Genomic DNA, 21,352 nt, shown 5'->3' with positions numbered 1-21,352 from the left:
TTGCTTTCTGAATAACTTTCTTGTATCTCATTTTATAAATATACATCGTCTTATAGAGGCATTTGTCTGTGTTCCTGGGGTAGGGAAAAAACATTTGGACTGTGCTTAATTTTGTCAGCAGTGGTGACACCATTTCAAATGGCTTGGAAGAGTATTTTTATTATTAGTTTCATGTACTGCATTTGGAAATGCGTTAAGATTTTGTCACTGTGTCTAGTCCCCAGCTATCGTACACACTGTGTCTTATAACCTGTTCGTTAAACTTAATCATTTAAAGTGTTTTGGTCCCCCTGCCCTCACTGGAATATTTTTATAGACCCAGAGCATTTGTCCCCCTGATGTGTTGGTGGAGGACAATTGCACCTCTTCTCAGCCTTTGCTCTCCTAGGCTGGAAGGACCGAGCTCATCTTGTTTTTCCTGTGAGCAACTGTTCATTTTCCTGGACATCGCAGTAGCCTTGCTCCATACCTGGCTATTACATGTCTTTCTTGAATGACCTGTCTACAGTTTCCAGATGAAGGCTAAGCAAGTCTTTAAGGGATTATAGTATTTCTAGATTTTCAGTGAAAATCTCTCTCCCACTGCTTCATAGGATTATTTTGCCCTTTCCTTAGCTGCATCACTTTGTGTCCCTTTGCCGATGAACTGTTCTACAGATTGATTCCTTCTTCCTCTGGGAAAGCAAAGGGAAATACCATCTTTTTATTGCAGGCTGTATATCTATTTGTAGGTTGGAAAAGAACTGTAGCAACATTGTGGGCATGTTGCAGTTAAATTGCAGATCGCGTACAAAAGCTAGAATAGTTATCTGCAGTAAAAAGTAGATAACTTGAACACTGGCTAAAAAAATGTTTGTTTTAGTTTCTGGATCTTTACTATTTAAGACAACAAACATCCTAAGATTGGTCATGCCTGCCAGACAGTGAAATCAACAAGTCAAAAGTTTTCCTTTACTGTCACCACATCTGTTCTTTTGTTAGATTTTGTTTATTATGTATTTACACAGTAGGAATCCAAACATTGTATCTGGTTTGGGTTTGTTTTGTTTTCTAGAAAGTGGAATACACTTTGGGTTCTTCTAACATAAATATTAGACAATCTCCCAACTCCTGCAGTATATAAGCAAGATATAAGCAAATGCACAGTTGTCCTTAAACGCCCATGGAAAAAGTTCACAAATCTATCAGGTTTTATGCATCATTTTTTATAGTCTTGGCACAAATTTTGTGCAAAGTAAACCAATGCAAAAGCAATCAGATTATTTTACCCACAATGGTGACATGTTACTGCCTGTATTACCTCACAGCATGTCACAAGACATTGTTACATGCTACTTAGTTATAGTTCATTTATTCCAGAATCTCATCAAGTCACTTCAGTATAAGTATATAGAAAAATTAAAAAAAATCACTCAGTACCACAAAGCTCTTTAAAGTCAGATTTCCATAAATTTGCACAGTACTAAATATTGGCAGTGCTAAGCAAATGAAAGCAAATAAGTACATTAAAGTGGAAACATTACTTAAGCAAATAGAAGCTGTTCTATACTGTTCTACACCGTTTCTATCACTTTGTATGTGGTCTGGCTTGATATATTTCTTTTTAGTTAAAGAATGGTTCAAAAGTGTCTGTAGGTAATCAAGAAATTATAAATTAATTTTTAATTCTTATTTTTGCTGGTTCAGCTAGACTTATAGCTCTCTTAATCTCCTGAATTTACCATTTTTCTGCTGTTGCCATAGTGAAATCAGGTAGAGCAGACAAAGCTGTGCTCTTTCTTCTCTTTGAACTTAACTAAAAATAATGCTTAATATATTGGTATGACTTTAGAAATAGCTTTTAAAAATGTTAATGTGGATTTAGCAGTTGTGGAGAGGGAGAGAGATTCTGGTCTCCAAGTGGAAGTCCTGTTTACCCTCAGCAAAAATACAATACTTGTATGAGCGATGCAAGTTTTCCTTTACCAGTTCATTCTAGTGCTTTAGACCTAGGGAGGCTGGAGGAAAAAATATATATGCCTGCATCCGTTTATGCATCTTGCTGTCAGATACTTCTGAGCAGAGGAGGAGTACAGGGCAGCGGAGTTTTTTGACTGAGTAGCTGGGTTTTGTAACCAGGACAGAACATACCACGCTATTTCAGGTGCTGACCAGTCAGTTAGCATGTCAGTAGCCTGATGGAAATAACTATCATTGGAGGAATTCCACATAGCAAGGATTTGGTGCTGAAAAGCTCCAAACCCCATAGCCCATTCATCTCATTCTTCAGGAAGATGGTGCCAGACTTGCTGAGGGTATTTGTATTGGCGGGTAGTGATAGCTAATAACTAACGGAGGCGTACTGGTCTGTTGTGCACAGGCCTACCTCTAAGTCAATTCAGTTACTTAAAACTATCTGTAAAACTTACCTCAAGTGTAGAAGTAGGAATTTGTATAAAACATGATTCATCAAAGGTGCAGGAAGAGCAAGTCTTTGGCAAAAGTCAGGGTTTGATATGGAGAGATCCTAGAAGTATAAGGAAATAGCTGAAATTGCCTAGATGGTTTAATTTAATAAGGTGTAGTTGTTCTTTTTTGCTTATTTACTGACTCTGCGGGGGGGGGGGGGGGGGGGGGGGTTGGGGTTGGGGTTGGGGTTTTTTTGTGGGGTTTTGTTTGGGTTTTGGGTTGGGTTTTTTTTTTTTTGGGGGGGGGGGGGGGGGTGTATTGTGTGTGGGGTTTTTGCTGGTTGTTTTTACCTTCCAGTTAACAATGGTCTAGCTTGACCAGACAGGGAGACCCCTGTTTTTTGCAAGAGTGCTATAAACTGAGGAAGCTGACAGGAAAAATATCTTAAGTATCTTTTATTGTCTATATTGGGCTTCCATTACTCAGTTCAAATTGAAGGTGTCACTCCCAACTTCAACATATTCAGTGATCTGTGCTCAGGTTGGAGCAGATGGAAACCTTATGTCAGCACCTCACCTTAAGATGCATTATGGCTGTCCATGACAAGTGGATTTCTGTGAGAGACAGCTTTCTCAAGAGGTTCCTGTAAGAGTACAGCAACCATGGAATTCAGGAACCATTTTTAACCTCTGTCCTTCATTATGTTTTGAATGTATGGCATGCTTTGACGTTGCGATCACAAATACAGAGAGACAACCAGAAAATAAACACTTTAAATAAGAAACTAAAAACTCCTTGTAATTTTTGGCTGACAAAGGAGAGGGAAAGACAGCTGCTCACAACAGATACTAATCTTACCGCTTAATGAACTTACTCTGAGCTTTTAGGCAATGCAAGAACCAAAAACCAACAAGGTAGCTATGCTCGGGTGGAAGTTAGCCAAGTCTCAGAAGCATTGGTAAAACGGACTGGTGTTCAGCTGTTCATGATATTCCAAGCTGCTTACTTGAGCTTAATTTATTTTTGGAGGGAAAAGCTGTATTTTCTTTTTTCTTGCTTTTCTTTTCTGTTAGTTTTGCTTTTGTCTTAAAGGGAGCAGAAACTGAACAGGACTAGCAGCTCAATAACTTTTGTTTTTCTGTTTTGTTTAAAACAAGACTGCTAGTGCTATCTGTGATCCCCTTAGAAGACTGCCAACCAACAGTGTTCCTTTATGAAATACACTGCATATAAACCAAAAGGGATTAAGAGAAACAGTTAAGGTGAAAAGATTATTCAGTATTAGAAGTGTTCGATGCTTAATGGATTTTTTTCTTCTGTTCTTTTATTAAAATGTTAAAAATACATAACAGTGGTGGTTACCAGACACTAAACCAGCAATAACTGAGAAAATTCTTTGTATCACATATAATGTTAATATTGCAATATTTTGCATGGATTTTATTCATATCTTATCCACTGATGACATTAGACTTCCATTTTCAATACAGCAGTTTTACAGAGTCTTCCAATTGAATAGTACCAGATGTGTATACTAAACTGACGTTCGGAAAAAAAAGACTGTAGTGACTCTTAGTTTGTTTTAAATTTGTCTAAAAGGATTTTGCTGTACTTAACACAGAGGCCTTGTGGCTATTGGGATAATAACCTTCATACTGTCTTTCGGAGCAGCTAACATACAAATGCCATATACAGCGTAAGTGACTTGACAGAAGATCAATCTGGTAATTGCATGGCAAAGATTTAAAAAAAAACAGCCCACAGGAATATGGAGTCCAACTTGTCTTCCACTCTTCTCAACATATTCTTATAATTATATGAGGGAAAATATTCATACTAATGTGATTTTATCGTGTTGTAGGCTTCTGGCTCAATTCTCATCAGACATAGATTGTAATATGTCACTGGCTGTCTCAACTAATCTGCTGTTGCTTTTAAACCTTCACAAGCGATAGCGTTTTCCTCTGATTTTTCCCTCTCCCTCCTTCTAGGCACACTTACACGGCAGTGTACATTTCTATATCTTCTTTTTGAACAGAATTCCATACCTTTAACAGTGAGCCCAGAAAGGTTGTATGTAGTAAGCAAAGAAAGCTGAGATTAAATTTTTTCTAGTGTTGGTATGTACTAAGAAAGAACAAATAACTTGTAAATAAATCTAAATAGCATTATGAATTTTTCAGAAGATGCGTGCGTTAGGGGGTGGGTGGGTGGGTGTGCGTACATAGTGAAGGAGATGGAAGGCAAAACAAGGAAAGCAGATTTCTTCAGACATCCCCAGTTACGCACTTGTTTGATCTAATAATGAATGTAACAGTTCTACAGATTGCCTTGGTGGTCTCCTGAAGTGTCTAGAACAGTCTCTGCTTTTCACCATGTGAAATGTTTTTATCGTCTTCTGAGAGACTGGATATTTTGCAGGTGGCGTGTAAGACACGTATCTGAGGATGCACTCCTTTCCCAAATGACAACTGAAACCTAGCTATTTTCAAATGTGAAGCAGGGCAGGGCCAACTCAGATTGTGCAGATGATGGGTATATGTTATCAACTGGGAGACAAGCTGAAGAGCCTCAGGCATTAGAATTAAGTGAATGCCAGGCACAATTAGTTTGCCAGCAGATTCCAAAGGTGGCAACAATATTCCAGGTCGGAGGAGGTGTTTGCTTTTCCTTCTGGGTAGGCATCAGGTGCCACAGTAATAGGCAGCAGACATAGTACTTGCTTTTTCATCTCTTCCCTGCTTAATACGGATAGGTGACTTACACTTTGAGAGACAGTAAATTTAAGTACAGCATCACACATAAAATATTTCTGCCTGTCAATTATGCACAATAGTGTGTTTGGCAGTTAACTGCCAAAGCAACATTGTGTGAAGATACTCAATGTGATTTACTATCCAGTCTTGGACTAATTCTCTGATCTGGGAAGTTGGAAGCGCAAACGAGCTGTCCTCCATTTGTTAATTCATCTGTTACATTGTTTGTTTTATTGTATATTTGTGTATAAGGATTCGGAGATACAGAATTGTCTAATAATTCATTCAGAATGTCTTGGGATGGCTTTAATGCTGGCTCCAAAATTTATAGTCGGGAAATGCTAAACACACAGGTATGTAGTGCATTTCTTTATCAACATTTTTGCTATCAAAATTTGCTGAACAACTCCAATTAGTTTGGTTCTATCATGCAGTAATTATTAAACAAAGATCAGTTGCTGGGAAAGCAGTTCTGAGTCCTCTGTTAAATGCACTCTTGGTGTATCCTGTCACTCTGGCAAGCGCTGTCACCAGATAAACAGCTGCACAGAAAGAAAGGATTGCTGCAAACTCTGAGGCACTCACAGATTATTCAGATATCATCTTGCACTGGCCTTAGGATGGCCTGTTACTTCCAGCCCTAAAAATAAACAACTATTAATCACCTAATGGCAGCATGAGTTGACCAGCACTTATGGCTGCCGGGACCTCAATCTAACTGTACTCAAAAGCTTTTCCCATGTTTTCTGTCACCCGGGATAAGAGGCAGTTTGCAGCCAAGCATTCCTTTGGGAGGACTGCTGTGAGTATAACAAAATGTTTGAAATAACCTCAGTAACTCCTTTCAACACTGATCTACAGCTTCAGATGTGCAGAATCAAACAATAGCAGCCTTGCATCGACAGTCTGTGGGGAGTGAACTAATGGCATGAGGTTTTCTCAGGGAAAGGGAGTAACAAGCAAGTACCTCAGTGGCGGTTCTTTGCCTGGGTGTAATCAGAAAGCATTGCTTCCAGCGACAATATATAGAATAATTCTGTGGTGCAAACCTGCCACCTTTTCTCCACACCTTTTCAAAGGATGCCAACATTCTTGCAGTGTCTTAACTGGTAAATACAAGTAGCGTAACTTTAATAAACTAGTAATCAAATTGCATGTTGCAGGATGAAAGGGTATTGCTGCTTTGAACAGGAACACATTAATGCCCTTGTAGAGATACAGTAAAACAATTTTCTGACCCTGAATTCTAAAAGACAAATATGTAGATGCAACAGCTAATACAGAATATTAGACTCTGTCCACAAGAAAAGAATTTATGAAACTTCTGAAAAAGAAGATGTAGAAAGCTTTCTTATATTGTGCCTTTCAGATTGAGGTTTTTTGATTGAGCTTCTTCTGCTTAGTTATGCCCATCATGCAGGATGCCTGAATCACTTTGCCCAGTATTGAGATGGTTAAGTCATGTAAGATACTTATATTCCAGGGAAACTTGGATGGACCTACCTCCAAATTACCAAGTAAGGTACCTGGAACACTGTCTTTTATTTCTTTTACATAGATACTGGAACTAACTTCCCACATAGCTAAAATGTGTTGTTTTCCAAAATGCATATGGAAGTGATCTTCCCTAAAGCCAAAGACAACTTTGGCTGTCATTTCCATGAAACAGCCCAGCAGTGTAAGGATTAACAATTTCTTTTCTAAAATGTTGGTGTTGAGTACCATGTTAATTTTCAGTACATCAGCCCAATCCTGCGGTACAAACATAAGGGGCACGTTATAGTCTCTCTTTACAGCACAGAACCTTACAGTCTGATGTGCTGAAGGTGCTGAGACTGGGGAAAAAAAATAAAAAATTTACCTTAAGTACACACAGTCGCTTTGAGAGATGAGCATCTGGAACACTATTAATAAACAACAAAGTAATATGTTTCAGTAGTAGTTAGGACATGAACCAACAAAACCTGAGAAATTCAGAGTTCACTCAAGGCTCTCGTCTTAAATGACGAGCTGCCTTGAGCCAGTATGTGTTTTCTTTCTCACTCGCTGCATCAGTTTTCACTTAGAAAGCCTTGATCCTTGTAAATCAGTGAAGCCTTAATGTTATTTAATCATAGCTTTTAAAAGTTATTTCCATGAGAACTGTATTTTTTAAAAAAACTAACTTGTCATTGAGGATTATAAAAATCCTTTATTTGCCTGGAGAACAGTACTCAGATCTGAATGAATAAGTGTAAGTGAAGAATGTGTTTCGACAGTTTGTTTATTAAAAATGTATTATGCAGCTAAAAGTTATATTGTATTTATAATATTTTAATGACAGTGCCTTGCACAGGTTTTGATGCATTCTATTAATATGCATTTAAAAATTGTGCTATGCAAAATTCTAAAATATTTTAAACGGTCTCTTATATCCACATAAATATCACTTGATTTGATTTCTATTTCTGCAAATGCCAAAAGCAATTACATCATATTATAAGCCTGATGAAATGCTGCTATTTGATTGATGCCTTAACAGTCATTGCAGAGATAAAAAGACAGCAAATATAAAAAAAAGCTCATTAAGATTTAATCATATCCAGGAGAGGTGTGACTATAGAGACAGAGGCCTGATATTAGTTTCCCTCCACCTTTTTTTTCACCTGACAACTCCAGCTTCCACATCAGCTGCATATTACATCAGTATCTGGTGTTCATGGAAATGCCTACCTTTCTCAGCCCAACAGAAATTCCCACTTTTTAGTCAAAACCTCCTTGGAAGTGGGAGTATCATAGCATATTAATAGACTTTAATTTTTTTTCCTTGTCTTCTGTAAAAATAAGACTTCCCCCAACTACTGTGGTAACATCAAAGCTTAAAGCAGATTAGGTTTTACTTGTTTAATTTTACCTTAAGCAGCATAAACTGGGTGCCTGGATCCTTGAGACATAATATGCTGCCAGCTTCTGTGTGTAATTGATACAGTGCTTGCTAGTGCTATGGACAAGTTTCCTATTATCTTTAAAAGTATGTGATTGGAACGTCTTAATTTTTTTTCTTGAGTCACATTTACAAATATTTTTTTTTTGCGGTTGCTACTGCAGGAAGACAAGCTTAAGGGAGTTCGACCCAAAAATATTGTAGCCTTCTGAGTTTCAGATTAAGGATCAGATTTTTATAGCAAAAAATGTCATTCAGTTACTTGATTTTACTAAGTATTGGAAATTTTTTTCTTTCTTTTAACCAGACTTGGTGAAGTCAAGGAAACAAGATGCTGTGTAATGTGTTGAAGGCATCGGGTTTTTAAATCTGTGTGAGAGTGTGTGTGTCTGGATCACAAAAGTGTGTGAAGGGTCTAAAACATAATGAAGATGATAAAACCTCACAGTTACCTTTAAAGTGCATTGAGAGTTTTTAAAATGTGCTCAAGTCCCTTTATTTGATTTTAAAACTCTATATGAGCGAACAGTAGCAGAAACACCTTGTTATAAACTATTCTGAACTAGGCTTGTGATAGTTGTTTAAATAGAAAATTTCTTGCTAATCAGAATCAGTTTCTGAGCAGTGGCCATTAAATGTTTGCCAAGATCTATAATGCTATGTCATCAGCAGTAGTAAACTGGTCTAGACGTAAGGAAGTTGGCTGACTGATGCCAGTTGACCTTACTTGAAAATGTGGTCTGCAGTTGTTGCCTCCTAGCCTACCTCTGCCAATATCTAAATTCCCTCACTGACACAAATGAGACTGGTACAAGTACACTAAGGTAAAGTTGTGAGTCCTTAAACAGTAAACATATTAGATATTGGGGATGGGGGGTGGGGGGTGTAATTATTATCTTCAGGATTTATTAGAACTACAAGAAAAACGAGTTTACTCACAAGTGTGATTTTCAAGAACCATCTTAAATTGACTTAGAAAGTAACAATTTATTTGTGATTTGTTATAATTCCCTTTTCCCAGGAAATAAGTAGTGATGTGCAAGTGGTAATGCTCTATTTTGCTTGATATTTAAAAAGAAAAGCATGGAAACAAAGCCAGCTTTTTAGCTGGCACTGTTGATGATCTGACATTAAAAAGTGAGGGACCAGAATGCAGTCCTTCAAAGACATATTCAGATGTGACCTTCATAATTAAAATCGCCAACCAGGTAGACTGCTATGCTTTCGTATAACACAAATATTCATCTGAATCTGTTTTATAAAATACTTGCTTAAATACATGCATATTAGAAATAATAATTCATATGCCAGCATTTCATTATGAGAGTCTCTTGGAATTAAAGTTATTTACGTTATGCTGAGATGCTTACAACCCATCTATAACAAATAGACTAAAAATAAATAAAGTGAACATTTATTTAAAAACAATTGCAAGATGTTTTACATTTCTGCTCAGTATTGAGCACTGTGTTGAAAATACATTTTTCATAAAACCACATGCAAGGCTTTTTGATGGTGAAAAAATCCACTTGCAACAGCCACATGTCTAGACAAATCCTTAGAAGCTAGTACGGACCCCACACAGACATTCCAGAAGAAAAGGCATTGTTAGAGAGTAGTTTCTCTTGAAGTGAAGTAGAATATGTGTGAGGCTACTAGGCCACTTTGATAAATAAATAAAAGTCTTTCTTCTTTTCCAGCACAAAACTGGTTCAACTGGAGGGCAAGTTAAACCCAGATTCACATTTTACATAGTTTTCCTTTCCCTGTTTTTTTCTTAAGTGATCCCTTGGCTTATACAAAGATGCGATTTTGGGTGTTTGTTTGTTTGGGTTTTTTTAAGTTGGTTGGTTGGTTGTTTTAGGAAGAAGAACCGTTTCACTTTGGATTATCTGAATTTTACCTTCCTGGCTTTTCAGCACGTCTCTGTGAAACTCCTTTCCAATAACAGAGCCCAGTGTCCCAGGATTATCAATGTACAAGTCTATACTCCTTTAACTATGGGTGCCTTTCAAAATGGATGGCATTAAACCAGTACATAAGATCCTCTGAACACTCTTGAAGTAGTGCAAACCTGACTTTATAGACTAGTGTGGTCAGACATAAGCTTTATCTAAAGCACTGTTGAGCCCGTATCTGTATTTAACTACGCTCAAGCTATATCTTACCACCTCCAGGATCTATCTCAAATGCTTCAGCTGATTCTTTGGAAGACACCGTCTGCTGCCCTTAGACTAAATTTAGCCTTCTATAGCAAGCCTAAATTAGATCTAAACTAATCCATGGGCTTTTGTAAGCCTGCTCTCCTCTTGCCATGCCGTGGGGTCATAAGCCTGCCTGCCTCCCCCGTTGGCACTTGGGGCACTCCCGCCCCACACTGAAGTGCAGCTGGGTTGGCTTCGGCTGCCTGGTAGCCACAGCTTCTGATGTCAAAACTAGATAATGACTAAACCAGGATGTATATGATATGATAATAACTACATACTTATTGGTTGATTTTTAAGTAAACTGACGCAACCTGTGTGGACAATTTTCACTTGCTATGTTTATTATATTTTGAAGTAAGCTTGCCTCTCTATTTCCTGTTTATTCTATGTTTACTGCGTGGAATTAACCAAACCTTAGTTAGCTGAATTTCTTTTCACCTCTAAAAAGAAATTCTATATGATAGTAAAACTCTGAAAGTAATAGTTTCACTGGAATAGGTAAAACTACAGTTCTGTATAACTTCTGGGCACATTCTTTCATACCTAAGCTTTCCAAGGTAAAAACTAAAGACAGAGGAGGAAAAGGCATATTTTTAAGCATTTATGCACTTTTTCTGAGCAAGAACAAAATCAATAGTACTCCATAGTCTGTTTACATTCTAAGCTTGATTTTTGTTTTAAGCTTAAACTTTATCCAATGTGTCTTTCATATGAAATGGGATAACCTGGCCTATATTGCATACCGTACCTATATAGTTGTCGAACCATTTGGTACATTCAAAGCTTTTTTTCTCCTCCTCAGAGCTACTCAATGCGTACCCTTTCCATAGCAATACAAAGTAAGCATTCTGTGATTTTGGTTTATTCCCCCGTGTAAACCAGGGTCAATCCCTGACTTGTTGAGCGTCACGGTTGATGCAGAAATACATTTGTAGCTTTACTTTGTCATTTGCAGCACTGAGTTTTGTTCTTCATAGTGTCATATCTGGGTTTTGGAATTAAAAGGGGTAGTGCTTACTTCTAGGTTACACCTCCCTACCTCATCCCCTTACACAAAAAGGTTAAGTGTCTTTTCAAATTAAGGCAGCAGTAATTAACCAGTGGCATTGTTTGTGATTTGCCAACTCTGGGTGTTAATGAGAGAGAAATTAGCACTTAGCAGCAGGAGTTCCTGATAGTCAGTGGCAAATGCTTAATGTACCAACAAGTTAATTTTGTTCTTAAGTACTGCACTTAAGTGTTTTTGAACAAAAGTATGGTACTTTTTTATGTGATCATACATATGGGCTGTGTGATATGGAGCTATAACAGGAGTAACACAATGTAGTGGAAAACAGTGCAACCTACGTGGCACAGGGCAAATCGTTTTTTTATAATAACACAGTCAAAAGCAGGATGGATGGATGTTTTCAGTCTAAAGATGCACTTGCTCCTCTAATTAACAGTATGCAGATGTTCTTGTGTATAAATTTTTTCATCAAATTTGGCATTTCTGAACATAATGTTTTAAGCACAAATTTTTACTGGAAAATTGTGCTTGAGCTGTGACAATTTGCTAGAAGGACATAGTTTAGCCTTCTAATGTGTCTTGAAAGATTAATTTTATTAAAAATTTCGATTTCAAAAAATAACAAATTACTTAAGCGTAGTGCCCAATGTATTTTATGGTGGACAGGGGATTCAGATTGCCACACGGAGCAAAATGAGCCCCTCAAAACTTGGGTTGAGCAGCTGCTGATTAGCATCAAGATTTTACCTGGCACGTGCGCTCGTAATAAGTACTTGTGTATGTTTCATAGCTTCTGCCTTGCATAAAATAGCCCATTAGAAATGTTAGGTATACTCCCTATCTTCTAAGGGGAGGTCCTTTTAAAATAACTTTGGTTAGTACATGAGTACATCCCCACCCAATTACCCCTTATATTATGTTCGACTAATGTGGGAACAGATAACGTAGTCTGTGAAATAAAAGCAAGCCCATCCTGCATCAGCAGTTACTGCCTCTCATCAGAGTTAGTGGGCATCAGTCCTTGGCTTCGCTTGCCGTTTGCTCTTGCTCCTGCTAGGCTGGCTGCCCTCTGTGGTCCGGTGGGGTTGTGCCCCGTGTGAATTTAAGCAAAAGGAAACGGAGAGAAGCCCTTTGAGACAGTAGAGGCTGAAGCTGTTGGGCAGCAAGAGGAAACTTGGGAATTGGATGTAGGCGGCATCGTCCTTCTGCATGAGCCACTTTTCAGTCTGTGCTTTATTCACTGCTAAGTAGGTTTGAATATGTTGGCTAGTATAGCTGGGTTTGTCAGAGTTTTAGCATTTCCACTTTCAAATGTCATCTTTCAGTTGCAAAAAAGCACATTTGCCAGCGTTGCCTCAGCTATGCTGAGGGGTAATTTACTCTGCCACTAAACTGCAACCACTTCTAGGCTGAAGAGTTGTAGCCATAAACTGAAATGTTACAATGCTGTGCAGCAGTCTGGGGCAAAAGACTACCGTATCTAATTGAAACTGCAGGAGGAAGCCACAGGGGTTTCTTCTTCCTTTGATGCCTGTTCCATTACATGAGCACATCAAATAGAGTTTTCCCTCCATTGTTGGAAAGAAACCACCCTAATGAAGCTGGTCTGGTACTACCCATGGTTTTGAGTGCTTGTATTGTCTGCTACGTGGACATTTAGGTTACCGTGCACCACCCCCCCAACACATTTTCATTATAATTAAACATTTAAAAAAATAGGCTACCATATTGGTAAAGTCCTGAGTGTGGCTCTGCATGCAAACCATTACATGACATTCTATTGAACTTTTTCTTGTACAGACGGTATCTAACAGCTCATCCTGCACTGTTGTTTTTGGCAAGTTCACTACAGCATATAATAAATCAAGGAAAGAAAAAGCTTTTTGGCCTAATGTTGTACAGACTGCTGTAATGTTAGACTACAGAAAGCAGTTCTGTTTTTAGACATCCTTTTACTAACCCAACATTCATAATTTATGATTTCACTGTAAAATTCCTGCAACACTACACCAAAAGTAGTGCTGCCCTTTAATTAAGTGCTCTCAGTAGGAAAAACGTGAAACTGATGTGCAAAACATATCGCAGTACACAGTGATTGATAGTGATTACTTCTTTATGAACCCAGCCTGAAGGTCTGAACTTCCTGATGGGTAAAATAGTCCATGGGGCTACTTCCTGAGATTGCCTAGTGGGGATCAGTCAGAGTTAGCAATATCTGAGGAATTCCTGAGGCACATTTCACAGACACTGCAGCAGTAACTCTATTTCTTTCTGAATTGTGCTTTACGTTAATAGTTACCTGAGTAAGAGCTCATTGTTATTTTTTAAAGATTATATTTTAAAGATTTGTCGTTATTTTCATGATGCTGTAATTTGCATGAACTGGAGCTTGCGTAAACCCATGTATTTTTAGTGCCTGCACACCCAAATCGGGAAAAGCAGAGTGCATGGCAAGAGACTTCTGTGTGTATCAAAGTTACTAGATGTTATTTAATATTTCAGGCATAGGGTCTATTTTAATGATATATGCAGAGTACTTAAAGGAAGAAACAAAGCTGATGTGGATTGTTTGAGTCTCTAAATAGCATTTTTAGTCATGGAATCAAGTGTTAATGACATATGTCAATTCAATGTTGATTAAAATCTGAAAATTAAATGGAGGTCAAATACTCTCCCCAATTTTGCAGATTTAATTTTGCAAATTAACAGATTTACTTGTGTTGGAGTCACAGAGGTAGGAAATAAAAGTTCACCTAGCACAGTCACGTGAGTTCGTTTTCTTTTTTGCGTGATAGATTTGGCCCTGGATTGGTCATCTACTGGTACGGATTTATTGAAGAGCTGGACTGCCATCGTGAACGCGGTATCCTGCTGAAAGACTGCTTTCCTACTGACATCGTGACTCTGCGACACAGCATGGCTCAGTGCTGATGTTGGGAGGAAGAGGTAAATCCGGAAGCAATTTTACTTTCCTGCAGTGTAAACTGATGGCAGCATCTGCCCTGAACTTCAGCTGAACTCCTGCTGCCCGCCCTTACGCTACTGCCTCCTTACACAAACATATCAAGAGTTTCTGTTTTGCTTCAGACCTCTGTTGTGATCAGCCAAAAACGACAGACACAACCCACTCATTATCAGCATTTCTGTCTCTGTCAAACAGCTAGTTTCTAGATACTCATAATCTTTCTTCCTTCCGGATGGCTGCTTCTAACATTCTAAACAAAGACAAAAATGCACAACAAAAGGTGCAACTTTCAGTTCTTACCCCTGTTACGGAATCACTGTTAAAAATAAGTAGCTTTTTATGATTTCACTCACAAGTTTACTCAGTGCTAGTGATCTGACTGAAACACCTACAGTGATGTGGAAAATTGGTAAAGACTCTTATTCTGGGACTTAAAAACAATATAATGCACAGCTCCTAAAGCACAAGTGGTAAGACAGGATCACGTAAGTTCTGGCTGTTACAGTAAATAGCCAGGTTTGAGGACGATAATTTGTATATGTGTTTCATCACTATCTGATTGCTAAAATCAACAACGGCATCCCAAGTAATCAACTGAAAAATATCTAAGTTAGGGGATTTTTAGAGAAGAGGCGAAAGTGAAGAGCAAGGGTTTATTTTATGGATATGAGCCTGTGAAGTTTGAAGCTAGTTTTGTGGGGGTTTTAATAAGCATTTTAATGACTTAAAAATAACTTGTGTTTTGTCTTTTCCTCCCCGCTCCCTCCCCAGAACCTAGACCTAGGAAGTCTCTTAACTGACTTTAAGGAAGGAATCGGTCTTGACCCCTGTAGGTACTGTAACATACCATTTTCTGGCATACTGAAGTCCAAAAGAACAATGTGTGGGAGCTCTCTATGTGGGTTACTTCTGAAGAAGATTACCATCCTGGTGTTCAAGAAGGGGAGTGAATAAAAGGTAAAACAGTGCTTCATACTGGATCAGTTCCACAAGACAAACGAAGCACACAAATAGGCATGTTCCCTGCATACTTGCGTATTCTTGCAAGAGCATTGTTGTTCTCTTGTTGGAACCACCAAAATCAGAGGTACCTTGGGGTGGCTGTTAGCCCTCCTTGAAGTTCTGAGGAGTTCAGAACTCATTTTGTTTCCATCCTCATGGCCTCTCAGAGGGGCAGTATGGGGGCTTAGATTTGTGCTTGCAGTTAGAGATTTCTTTAAAATAGCAGCTTATTGGGCTTGGCACACTTTAATACTCTTTTCTTTGCTAACTTGCATTCAGGAAAGAACAAACTATTTTTAAAAGTCAATGAGAGCCATGCGTGTATGCTCACTGCGTTCAGATTTTTGGAGAAGCAGAGGTTCGGATTCTGTTGTAGAATTAAAGGTGTGATAACAGTTGCCCTCAAGCACAAGTTGATAACCTCTTCCCTAAGGAAATGGTCTTTAAAACATTGTGATGCATATTCATCATCTTCTTTCAGTTGAGGTGATACTTTTTGTGCCTGTATGATTTCAAAAATCACATGCAGACTTTTTACAGTCTTGCCTTGAGTTAAAAGGGTATTAATCCTATTCAGGTTTTTTTCAGCTATAGTTTTCAGATGCATACAGTCAGTGTTATGTTAAATTTTTAGTTCTCACTTTAAAACTTTTTGATATGTTTCAGACAGGAGTTTATCACTTTGACTAATCTTTAATTTTCAGGAAAAAATATCCTTAGTCTTCCTGGTACTCTGTCCCTTGCTGCAGAGATAAGCTAGTATAGCTCCACTGCAGTGAGTTATTGTTGCACAGAGATTATTTTCCTGGGTTTTAATGTGTTATGGTGGAAAGATTTATTTTTAAAAGACTATTCAAACACCTGTAACTCATTTATGTTTAACTATTTAAGGTATTGTGCTTGGCTTATTTTACCTAACCGGCTTTCAGGATCTGACCATAAAGGTACACAGAAGGAATCTGTGAGGTATTCCTGCCTGATGCTACACAGAAGCTGCATTTAGGGTGTTGCTGCCTCTGGGACTTTTCACTGGGGTTTAGGTTAGTGGAATGTATAAAATCCAGAAGAAAATAAAAAAGAAAAAACAACTGAACATTATCCTAGTAGAAAATTCAGAAGTAACGGTTGTCTAAGTGAAATGGGTTTTAAGGGGAAACTGATTTTGTTTCAGCTAGTGCATATGCTTTCTGTTGTATGAAATCACTTAAATCAGCTTTTACATGATGCACTGATGTTGCTTTTTCTTTCTGAATAAATTAAATTTATCTGCACAGATGTTGAAAATTCTGCTCAACCTCCATCAAAGCTTTGCTTTATTTGTTTTTACATTAAACAAATTTATGCAGGCACACACAGATAAATCAGGTTAGGCTTGTATTTGTTTATTTATTCCTCTACCTAATGCTGTGACATAACAGGTTGGAAAGCAGTACAGCTGTCTTTAATCAAAGCTTTGACCTCATCTTTATATATTGCCCCCTTTAAGAATCTTTGTATTAGAATGAGGATGAAATAAGCCACAACAGTGTACATACTGTTCCAATTTCATTACATGCTATTGAACAAGCTTTGCCATCACAAAAAATTACACTGTGTTGCTGTTTTAAATGCTGAAAGCAGAACATTAAAAAATTAATATTACTTTGTTATTCCTACTTGTGTCTTGCAAAAAAACAGTCATTTGTGTATTTTCTCTGTTTATCAGCTGTAAACATCAACTTTAATATTAAAGAGGAGAGACTACTGTTTGTTTGTGAGTTGTTTGTTGTTTTTGTTGAACAACACTGTAGTCATTAGAACCTTAACATTAAAGCCAAATCCAGTTTTATGGAGTATTCTGTAGAGTGTGCTAATGAATTATGCCAAGCCAGAAAACAGAAGTGTGCATAAAACTGAATGATGTTCTCACTGGCATATATAGACTTGCCAAGCATCTGCTCTTCCAAGCACTGTAATAAGGCCTGATCTGAGCTTTAGGAATTGATGTAATTGTGTTGAACAGGGAAGTAAAACTTCCTTGTATAGACGGACCAACACAGTGGTGGGTCACACTCTAGTATAAAAAGAAAATATTTTTTTATCATTCTGGCATTCTGGGGATGCATTATTAGTATGAGTTTAATAATCTTTCCCTAAAGCCTGCTCAGAGCAGAATAAAACTTCTGATCGAAAGCTGAAGAAAAAGGACCAAATTTCTTACAGTGCTTACCTCATTACTATTTTATCACATTAATAGTACTGATAGTTCATTAATAATTTTCATCCTGTTTTGATATGTTTGCTCAAAAAGTCATTCACTCCTGGTATTTGCTTTTGGATTTCTCCACCATCTAGACTGCTAGAGAAGACTGTTCATGGCTCTTCTCATTTGCCTTTATTTCCGTTAGCCTTTAAATCCTCCCCCCCCCCTTTTAATTTCCCGTCTTTTTTAACCATTTCACATTTATTTATTCAGTATTCTCCCATTTGCCCTTGTTTCCCTTTGAAACGCCTGTGCTATGTTTTCTACTGCCTGCTTCTGTTTCTGATACTACATCTGAATGTTTCCAGTTCTGTATGCACTTGGGCTGACCCACCATCCCAACCCGTTTTGCTCTTACTCCAATTTAAATACCGGCTTTAGGAGCCCTGCAGACTGTCCTCAGATTTCCCCACCGCGTTGTAATGGCGAAGCAGTGTGCTGCTCTCCTTCGTTCTCTTGGTTTGCAGTCTAGGTCATTTCTGCAGGCTGGGCGCACTCACAGAGCAGAGCAGTAGTGCAGTCTAATCACTCCCACATTGAGAGTAGGGTTGACCAAGTTAAGAGTACACCTGTGCTACTAGAAAGTAGGCACAGCCAATATGAGGAATTCAGCCATTACAGTGGTCTTTTCTCACGCCTTGCTTGTGCAGCATTTCTGTAAGAAGGTTGGTTGAAGGCAAAGGTTTAGCTTTCCTCCTGTGCCAAAATCTACTTGGCTCAGAAGGGAGAGGATGGCTAGCTCCCTGGTTCCAAACCACAGTCATCCTAGCAAGAGCTTGTACATACTACAGGTTGTTCTTATTTACCAGAGTTGATGACGACTCCTTGAGGGTCAACAAAAAGTATGCAGAATTGAACTCAGTTTTTCCTTTTACTTCAGCTGAAGCAGTCAGGCTGTTTAGGTGGCTTTTGAAGGGATCATCTGCAGTTAAATGGTGAATACAGAGCAAGAATAACACTTGTTAGAAACATGCATTTGTTATTTTTAAGGATGAGATTATAATTACCTTAAGACAAATGCTACCCAAATATTAATTTAATATTAGGGAATAAAATAGGAGGCTGCCTGCAGAAACAAAACAAAAAAAATCCTCCTATCACGTTGTTCTAAATCACAAAAGACCATTTGTTGTGAATTTGGGGGTTATTCAGAAATAACCATTTTATTATGTTGACAAAAGAAGAAACCTCAAGGGCTTGCTCTTCACAGCAGTATGATAGGAACCTAAAGCGTGCCCATTGAAAAATGAACTAGCTAACAATGGGGGCTTGGCAGCAGCTTCACCATTTATAGAGAAACTGTCTATCTAGTACGAGCTGTATAAAATAGATCTCACTTAGGTTAGGGAAAGGTCACAAGTTAGACAAAGTTTGGATAGTCTAAATGCGTTACTAAAAACTAACTCTCCTGTGTATAGTAAATATTAATTGAACCTGTATTATTAAGAACATGCCAGGATTCAAAAGATTAAATAAGGAAGATGTAATTATGAGCTAAATAATAAACAGAGCAGTTTTAGTTCCCCTTGTGTTTTTCACTTTCCTGCTATTGTTTCATATATGGCTGTTATACAAAGAGCAGCTTAGGTCAGCTACTATAAATTATGGGTTTCGTACAATAGTAATCTACCAAAATTATTTCAGAGCTGGATCAAAGAGCTTCAAAAGACTTCTCAAAAACTTTTCCACATAATAAAAAGACTTCATTTTGATGCCCTATTTTTATAAGGATTTCTTGATTTAGAGTTGCATCTTACAATATTCAGCTACTTGCATTCATATTATGTTATTGGAACACACAAGGTTTGCATAATTCATTTACAGCCTCAAATAAGCATGAAGTGGTAATATTAAAAAAAAAAAAAACTTTTCTGCTCCATTTTTCAGGCTATATTTTTAAGCTTGTGTAAGTGAAAAGATTTTTGTTTGTGGGGTTTTTATTTAAGAAAAGCAGCAAGATTTCAGGTGAAATTTTATCTGACTTTCTTCCCTTTACAAACATATAAATTACAGTGGTAACAATCATCCACAATGATAACAATAATTTTGCTTAGTAGCTTTTATCTGGCATCTTGTCCCTGTGTGCGATGTTAGTCTGCCCTCACTCCTGGATGTGCTTTCACCTAACGTGAACAATCCCACATCATCTGCACGGATCCATAGATGTGGCACTGCAATGTCAAAACAAAATGAAATGTCAATGCAAGCGTGTGGAGGCAAAGTAACAATATTGAAACCATGTCAGCGCGCATCTGCAGAGACCACGTTACTCTGTCAGTGTGATTTTAGGAAGATCACTTTGAAATGTATAAATGAAATGAAACTAAGTCAATTAGGTAATAACAGTTGTGGTTCAGGGATTAATTGAGGGCCTAAGGTGAAGCCAGTGACCATTAACCCCAGCTAGTTATTAATTCTCAGGGAGATATCCTTGGCTAAGGTTATTCTCATTATTAGAGAGTTGGGGTTGGGTTTTTTTCTCCTTTGTTGTGTAAATACTTTTCGCTGTTGCCTCTCAACAGTGATAGCACAAAGCGCAGTGTTGAAGGGCAGTACAAAGCATATTAGTGCCAAGTTAAGTTTTCATAGAAACTGAATCCACCTAATGCCAGGCAAAGGCGCTTTTTTAAATAGGTATTTAACAGATTTATCTTGATGTCCGGCTGACTTGTCTATAAACAGACAGAATTGCTATAATGTATTTACCTCTGAGAACCTGACGAATTAAAATAATATGAACATGGAAAAGTATCCATTCACGGAGCAACTACTGTTTGCATGGCCCAAGTATTCATGTTTAACATAAAGCAGACATGTAAAATGGTCAAACAGTAACAATATTAAATAATTATTTTTGAAAGTACCTAAACAAGCACCAAGTCAAGCTTACAAACTTTATGCAAATTCATGTTTCCAGAGTATAGGACTGTAGCATTAGGACACAAACATACAATATATTTTTCATCTAATACTATCAACAAGGGGTTTTTGCCAAGACCAATGTCTCTTTGTCCCAACGTGCTGTACAAACACATACAAAGTCTCTCTGTGTCTCTGTCCTAAGAAGAGATGACATAGGAGACTAGGTCAAAGGAATACAACTTTTTTCATATATTTATCTATATAAATACATGTACATTTATGTATAAACATACATATATAATATGCACATATTATTTCTGCTTTTAATAAATATCAGCTACCCTTTCTCTTACAGAAATTCTTGTTACATGTTTGCTCTTTATAGGTATGTTGGTAGGGGTCTTCAGGAAAGGATGGTAACTCAGCACTTACCCCTGTCATACAGGATGGTATCCTGTCTTTAAGTGTTGATGAAAGCACAGAGACAGGTTGACAAGTGACAGTGATGCTGAGGGAGCATGACAAAGAAGAGGAGATGAGCTGCACCTGGAGGAGGCCAGGCCTGGCCCTGCTAGGAACCAGCAGGTTTTAGAACTTGAACTAGACATTTTGGGGCTTCTGTCTCCCATTTAAAGCGGCAGAGATGTGGTCTAACCTCACAAAGTGCCTCAGGGCTGCTAAGAACATTTCTGAAAGTGCTTTGAAACTCCCAGTATAAGAACACTGTGGAAATACAAGCTTTCTTACCAGAATACATTTCCCATTACAAATGATATACTGGACTTTTTTTTTTTTTTTTTTTTTTGCTTTTCCATAATGAGCATTCACACCACACTCCATTTTGTATTCTGTCTCAGCAATGACAGCTCCATAATAAGTGGAAAAACATAAAAATTAGTTTAATCAGTTTGTTTCCATACACACTTTAAGCAGCCTCATTTTAGTGTATTTGGCATTGCATTACATATAAATGATGAAATACATTTAAAAAAAAATAG

General features: G+C 37.8%; 2 protein-coding genes across 10 annotated transcripts in view; one reads left to right on the top strand and one right to left on the bottom strand.

Annotated features, from left to right (window-relative positions):
* Positions 1-21,352, top strand: part of CDIN1 (CDAN1 interacting nuclease 1) — a 137,489-nt gene that overhangs the window by 111,428 nt on the left and 4,709 nt on the right. For 4 of the 8 annotated variants that reach the window (XM_037396202.1, XM_037396196.1, XM_037396200.1 and 1 more), the window contains one exon: positions 14,079-16,994. In XM_037396202.1, coding sequence (XP_037252099.1) covers positions 14,079-14,214 — 136 coding nt within the window. In that variant the 3' untranslated portion in view covers positions 14,215-16,994. Of the gene's footprint in view, positions 1-14,078; positions 16,995-21,352 lie in introns of those variants that run through there. The other 4 variants (XM_037396199.1, XM_037396197.1, XR_005105573.1 and 1 more) reach the window with 4 other exon arrangements.
* Positions 16,329-21,352, bottom strand: part of LOC119151855 (translation initiation factor IF-2-like) — a 48,175-nt gene continuing 43,151 nt past the window's right edge. For both annotated transcript variants that reach the window (XR_005105574.1, XM_037396205.1), the window contains exon 3: positions 16,329-18,414. Coding sequence is in view for 1 of the 2 variants with exons in the window: in XM_037396205.1 (XP_037252102.1) it covers positions 18,278-18,414 (137 nt within the window). In the remaining variant the exon portion in view is untranslated. The remainder of the gene's footprint in view (positions 18,415-21,352) is intronic.

Source organism: Falco rusticolus, chromosome 7, assembly GCF_015220075.1.
Source record: "Falco rusticolus isolate bFalRus1 chromosome 7, bFalRus1.pri, whole genome shotgun sequence".
Taxonomy (NCBI): Eukaryota; Metazoa; Chordata; class Aves; order Falconiformes; family Falconidae; genus Falco; species Falco rusticolus.
This window is presented reverse-complemented; position numbering and strand designations above follow the sequence as displayed.